Raw genomic sequence first — 7,407 nt, 5'->3', positions numbered from 1 at the left:
CAAGAATATTTTTAATTGCATCATTTAAATATTCAATGCAATGACCTCAAAGTGTGTTATTAACATGAATTAATTTTTCTGTTGCTCTCCTTTTGTAGACATCTATTAGTATTTCCAATTTGCAAATAAGAGATGCAGATTATGAACCTGACCCAAAGCCAGCAGAAGTCTTTTCTCTTGGCCAGGAGGGCAAGCTATGTGTGATCTGCTCTGCAAGACAGAGAGAGCATCTACCAGTCTCATTTGTACACCTTCAGACTAAGAAAAAATGTTGTGCTTCCAGCTATCATGGGTTCATTTTTTACACCTGCAACAGAAAAATACATCAAATCATATTTCTTTGACAAAATAATAGCCAAGCAAACCAATGTGGCAAGGCCAGACGCTACCACTTTTATTATTAAAAAGTATGTGAAGACCCGAGATCAGTCTTAGACTACTTTTGAACATCGAGGTTCAGAATTAAAACAATCCTTTACATGAATTTTATTGTCCTTCCACCTAATCATGGCTGCGTGCACTTCAGAGAGTAGAAGAATATGAAAGCAGCAGCTCAGGCTGCTGACTGAACTAAACTCAACTGCACATTTTTCCCCATACTCGATGATTTATTAAACTAGCAAATGCCCTCTCAGCAGCAAGAGACGAAGCTTTATCTGAGAAATCGCTCTAGAAAAATCACTAGGAGATCTATGAGCTATAACACAATGGGTTAAAATTATCTGTAGTGGTTTCTCCACTCATTTCTACTGTTTAACATCCCCAGAAATAAAAACAAAAAACCCCACAAAACAAAGAAGAGAAGGGTCTGGGAAGAAAATGGAAGTGAATTTGAGTTTACAATGAGTTTTGTGTTTTGCAATGGAGGTTAAAAGGAAGCGCTACAAAAAGGAAGCCCTAAAAAGAATGGGGTGAAGAAGGTTGACATCTTCCACTGCGCATCGAGCTGTCCACTCAGCTCATGATTTCTACTGTTGCCAGAAAGTAAACGTTATCATCATTATATTGCAAATATATCCCAAAGCTCTGTATTTTCTGAAGAGTTTGACAACTGCCAAAGAGAAAGAAGTGCCAAGAAGTCCAGAACTGCTCATTTAAGAGCAGTATACTAAGCTCAGAGTGTATAAATGAAGAATTCTATATAAAACTGCTCACAGTGACCAACTAATTGGCTTCTTTTTGCCCTTTGTATGAAAAATGACAAGGGATATTAACAGAAAAAAGAGCGTTGGTGGTCACGCCCGGTTGATTGGCTAATTCAGCGGCATCTGCAGACCCCACTATTATTTTGTAAACTGTTACAAAATCTTGACATTATCGATCAACATCAAGGCTGCCACCAGCTTCCATTGACTCACTATTCATGAGCTTATTACCCCATTGATTTTTATCAACATAACATACCGCAGAAGAAGGCAAGGCTGAAATAGCAACGAGTAAATTTTTCAGCTAGATATTTTCCTTCTGGGAAGTGATCCTTTGTAGTTTTATGCATGATAGCAAAGCTTTGTGTATTTCAAAAAAAGCCAAGCATAAAGGCTGTCAGTTCTGTACTTCCAACCAGTACAGGAAAGAGTTTTCCACATTTTCAATATGCAGTAGGAAATTTTTTCATTGACTGGTGGACACAGATTATACAAATCTTTGCTTAGCTAACACCTTGGAGCGCAAGTTGTTCTGCTCCAGTAAAAATATAGGCAGTCGGTGTCTTCAAAGGTTATATTATGCTGACTGTAATAAAAAAATGCATAGTATTGACCCATCTTCATTCTCTCAACTATTCCCCTATTAAAGAGGTTCTTTACAAGCAAAATGACTTTTTCTAGTCCTAGCTTAACCTGGGCTCTGGCTGCTAAATTAGGTTTTTACTGTTTGTAAATCAGTAGCAACTTATCTATACAAAACTGGCTGAATTCCAGTTACAAACATACCGCTCTTATATTGCCTTTCCCAGAGAAGTATTTTAATCTTTTTTTAAATAAAATCACAACTGTCCTTCAACCCTCACACTGCAGCTTTACAGCCTTCTTGCCCAGAGAAGCAGCCGCCGGTGCTATCGCTCTGCCCAGAAGGATGCTGAAGGAGCAGTTGGTGGGTTCCAAGTTGAAAAGAAACGTCACATTTTTCCAAGATCCAACCAAGAAATGTGGTGAGAGTGGTACTATTCTGTCAGCAATATTATTCTTTGCTGAGCTTTACCCTACCTCTCTTTTTGCCTGCTCACATCTATGCATGATCTTGATGAAAGAGTCGGTTTGCACTCATAGTGCCTATACCTTAGCAGCAATGAGCATGATTGTTATGTGACCCCTCCTCTCACAGTGATTTGACCTTACACCAGCTAATAAACACAATTAATAAATACACTTTGTGGAAATAGCCCCTCCCTTCTCACCCCTACCCATCCTTGTTCTTTACAAAGAGGGTTTTCTTAAAAAAAGATTTGTCTCAGTACCAGAGCCCCGGTGCTTTTTTCCTCCAGAATATCTGTCCTCCTACCACGTGGTGGCTGGCTAATGCCGTGCAGTCAATTATGCAGTATCTGGGCAGAGAAGCAATCACAGCACGTATGAACGCAACGTTAAAGTAATCACCTGATCCCTCATTCTTAGCCTGATCCTTACCACTGCTGCCAGCGGGAAAGGCTCTCTAAATAACAACCTCACGCCTTTTTTTCATTCTATATCTCCTTCCCTGTTTTGGTAAAATGCTGGGTTTGTGTTAGGGACAATTATAGTCAGGCATATAGAAAGGAGAAGGGTTTGTTCACAATATTCCACTTTATCAACTCGTAGAGCTCTCAAATTTTGTACTGTAATATTTAATATAGCAGTAGAAAAATAAGCAAAATTATACACACTCACACCCACTACCAAGATTGGGCTTAGCTATTTTTCCTCTTCTTAAAGAGGGCAAGGAAAAGTGTTTACCATACTTGGACTAAAACCATCTCAAGCTGTAACCAGCCGTACCTTTTTAACTCGCATCACCATGGGATGTACATATAATCAATATGATATGAACCATTTTCATGATTACATTACATTTTTCATTTAGGAGTTTGAAAAATGATTCCTCCTGCTGTTTTCATAACACCAGTACCATAGCATTACGCAATTTTCCTTGGGAGGGATAGGAAATCTAAAAAAATGACAAAACACAAAAGCAGAGTTATATCCCTGTAATTCCTCTGCTCCCACTGGCAGCATTTACCACCCGACCCTCTGTAATTCCTGCTGAATGCCTCGGCTCTCACCCTCACGGCCAGAAACCTGAATCTCCAGGCTGAAAAGAAAAGGTTATCGCTTCAATTCATTCGTGGGCAAATTGCTCAAACTCGGCTGTCAATCAAGGGTCCACTCCAGCATTCGAGCCGGTCTGTATCTATCCTGGGTGTTTTCTCCCCAGGCTCTCACAAGCTGGAGCAGAAAAAACGCGTTTAATGACACCATCGTGCCAATGACACATTTTCTGCAGGTAGCATTTGCATTATATGGTTACTGTTTGCAGAGCATCTGGAAGACATCAAATAAAAAGGAAGACATATTTCTCTTTCTGAGCACATATTCCAACAAAAATGAGAACACGAGTCCACAGAAAAGCACTTTGGATGGGGAAGCCTGTAGGAAGGCTGTAACTTTGCCTTTTCTTCCTGCTTCCTTCCTACCTTCTCCATTTCTTTCCATCCTACTCCATTATCTTTCTGTCCCCTGCATTTTTTATCCCTGTTGTTCTCTTACTTTGGAAGAAAACATCTAAAGGAAGAGAAAAGCAGATGCACTCATATCTTACTCCCATAGTTTCAGTGATTTATGGATTCTGAATATGAATAGAGATTGAAACCAATCAACAGATGGTTGGAAACATGAATATTCATGAATTCTGAATCCCTGTATTACTCTGCCAGGTATTGTTTAGATGTAAAGAATATATGTGTTGTCTAATCACCACTTTTGGGAAAGAAAGCCAGCAGTCTCTTTAACTGTCCTATGCCTTATGAAGTGCATGTTTTGGACAATCAACTGTGGTACATGCGTGTCTCCTTTGAAAAGGGAAAAAGAACTAAAACCTGACAAGTATCTTTATGAATCTCTAATGCCCTATGCTTGAAAAATCAAACCATCCCAAAATTTCACTTCAATGATAGGCAGGAATAAAATACTTTAAGTACTACTATAAGCTAAATATTCATTTAGATGTGCAACTCCACAACCTAAAGACAATCTAAGGCACTCACTACAACAAACCAGTAAAGCAATTAAGTGTAAGTATTTATTTACACTTAGGCAGACAGTAACATCTAGCAGCAATCTATTTTATATAAGTAATAAGCTGCTGCCACCTTCTGAAGAAAGCTCAGCATGACTACGAACGTCATCTTTCTCAAAAGGCCCAAGTAACACGAGATAAGCATTCCGAGCCAAGAAAACCAGGCAACAAAAGTTCTGCTCCAGCATCAGTGCAAAAAAAAAAAAAAAAAGATCTGCTGCACTGACACGTTCTTGGTCACGAAGCTAATCTGAGGGTGACCTCGACTCTTCGAAGCACAAATGTAAACATGCCATCCTTATCCCAACTGACATCTACCAACCATCACCATCCTTATCCCAACTCAGCAAAACACTAACTGACATCTACCAACCATCACCATCCTTACTCAGCAAAACACCTTGACATCTGCCACTGAGGCAAACCAGCAGCACAGTCACCTCTCTTTAGTCATACCCTTCTTTACCTCTTAAACACCCACCTGCTTGCAGAGGAGTCTGCTCTCCTTGGGGTCACCTTCCAACCACGAATTCCTCGTTATAAAGCAACGGAAAGTCAACGTGTCTCTCGGTGGTTTCTGCAAGAGCAACCTGCCTCTCCAGAGGTGCTGTCATCACCGCTGACAACCAGGGGCCACCTTTCTGGTAGAACTGGATAGCCCAAGGGTGGTGGCAGGAACAACCCTCCGTGCCCTCTAAATGGGCCAGCTGGCACTAATCAACACCAGCTGTGTGGTGATCCTGAACCGGGACCTTCTGCCCAAGCAGAAGAGCCCCAAATCCTTGGTGACTGTGAGGAAGCCACAACACGGTGGATTTGCTCCCTCTGCCAACTTCAGCCACCATAATGGTGGTAGGAGCTTTGTTTATTTTTTACATTCTGGTGGCACAAGTAGTATCAGAGGGTAAAACAGCAGAGCAGTAGCAAACCTGTGTCCCTGCTGGCAAACCAGTGCTTCACAGTCAGTATCTCTGAATAGATGGATCACCTCTCCAAACAGAATCATGGCAGTTTAGCCCAATTTTCAAAGGAAATGAGGATTATATCATCTTACTGTCTAGCTGTTCCATCCTCCTATAACCTTTGACTGTATTGACCAGTTTCAACTAAATTGGACAGGAAATGGGTATTTTTTACATTCTGGTGGCACAAGTAGTATCAGAGGGTAAAACAGCAGAGCAGTAGCAAACCTGTGTCCCTGCTGGCAAACCAGTGCTTCACAGTCAGTATCTCTGAATAGATGGATCACCTCTCCAAACAGAATCATGGCAGTTTAGCCCAATTTTCAAAGGAAATGAGGATTATATCATCTTACTGCCTAGCTGTTCCATCCTCGTATAACCTTTGACTGCATTGACCAGTTTCCACTAAATTGGACAGGAAAGGGAAAGTCTCAAAACCATCATTTCTAGAAATTTGGAGAACCCACAGAGCACACAGCCAGAGAAAAGCAATCTTCAGAAGCTGCACTGCTGATGGGCCAACTGCTTCAAAGAACCGCTGAACTACAGTCCTGTGATTTGGGGGGAGGAGGGAGGAGGATGAGGAGGAGAAAAAATCATAATCCCAACTGTAAGCTTTGTGGAAATTTCCTTGGCAACACCTAAGGGCCCATGATGGCAGGATGTTCAAGTAGACTTGTTTTGGAGGTTACGTTGGGAGTTATGCCAGGAGCATGGCCTAAAACAACCCCCGGAAGTCTCAAAACCATCATTTCTAGAAATTTGGAGAACCCACAGAGCACACAGCCAGAGAAAAGCAATCTTCAGAAGCTGCACTGCTGGTGGGCCAACTGCTTCAAATAATGGCTGAACTACAGTCCTGTGATTTGGGGGGGAGAGAAGGAAAAATCATAATCCAAACTGTAAGTTGCGTGGAAATTTCCTTGGCAACACCTTAGGGCCCGTGATGGCAGAATGTTCAAGTAGACTTATTTTGGAGGTTACGTTGGGAGTTATGCCGGGAGCATGGCCTAAAACAACCCCCAAAAATATGAAGGATATTGAAAATATCCTACCATAATGATCATTTTTTGATGCAGCTATTGCGACTTTTCCCAAAACTCAAGAAATGTATGAGCCTACACTTAAATACGATTGCAAGAGTGAAACAAACCAGTGTGGGAACATGGAGCTACCGCCTGACTTCTCATTAATAAAGAAAAAATGCAAACACCACCCCTCCATACACACTGCAAAGCCCACCACCATCTCTGTACACTTACTGAGGTATTTATCTTCCTTAATACTCACAGCCAGCCCTTGGGGTGCCATCCCGGGGCTTCCAGGTTTCATCCATCAGACAATTAAATAACGAGGCAGATATTTTGGGACTTGCTGGTTTTGGGACTTGCTGATTTTCAGGGAAGGTATTACCTTTACTAACTTGTGTCACAGAATCAGCCTTAATTTCATAACAAAATTAAAACAAAAGCTGTGACAGATGTAAAGCTGATGTTTGTTGGTTTTGGTTTTTTTTTAATGGGGAGCATTTCCTAAAAAATCATTTACCCTTCACTTCAAAAACTCGCGCGATCAGTTCTTCGCCATCACCTGGGGTGTTTAAGATCCATCCCCACCTGGGAGATTTTGCTAAAACTAAAGAAGCCACAGCTTTGCTCGTTACATTTTTGACTATTTGCTTTTTATATAGATAGATTTTTTTAATTTTTTTTTTAAATTTCTGAGCAGAAATGCTACACCTGGGTTGGAACCTTCCAAAGTTTGAGTTTTTTCTTTTCGTTTGTTTGTTTCCTCATGCTCACACAACTGATACACTTGACAAACCACCAGCAGTTCCAGCGACCACCCCCAGGACCCATGGGTGCTAACCTCAACATGTGGACTCCCATCTTCTTCAACAAATACGTAACGTCCGGTGACGAACACACTCGCAGGAGCTCCCGTGACGCTTTTCCCAAGGGAACCGAGGTGCATTTGGAGCGCGTTTGCGGAGAAACCCCCTTCTTTTAGGGGCCGGGAAGGGCCGGAGCGGTGGGGGCTTTTGGAGGCCACATGGATGGGCGTGGCCGACGGTGTGGGCGTGACGAGTGGGCGTGGCCTGTTTCGGGGGCGTGGCCGCGTCGGCCCCGCCCCTCGGAGCTGTTCAGGGCGGGGGGTGCTGAACGCGGCCGCGCCG

The 7,407-nt window shown here is 42.2% G+C and overlaps 1 protein-coding gene across 1 annotated transcript in view; it reads left to right on the top strand.

Moving 5' to 3' along the window:
- The first annotated feature begins 7,088 nt into the window (after positions 1 to 7,088).
- LRP11 (LDL receptor related protein 11) overlaps positions 7,089 to 7,407 on the top strand; it is a 17,832-nt gene continuing 17,513 nt past the window's right edge. The window contains exon 1 of the mRNA XM_014950506.1: positions 7,089 to 7,146. Coding sequence (XP_014805992.1) covers positions 7,089 to 7,146 — 58 coding nt within the window. The remainder of the gene's footprint in view (positions 7,147 to 7,407) is intronic.

Source organism: Calidris pugnax, unplaced genomic scaffold (genome assembly GCF_001431845.1).
Source record: "Calidris pugnax isolate Ruff unplaced genomic scaffold, ASM143184v1 scaffold24, whole genome shotgun sequence".
In the NCBI taxonomy this organism is placed as follows: domain Eukaryota; kingdom Metazoa; phylum Chordata; class Aves; order Charadriiformes; family Scolopacidae; genus Calidris; species Calidris pugnax.
This window is presented reverse-complemented; position numbering and strand designations above follow the sequence as displayed.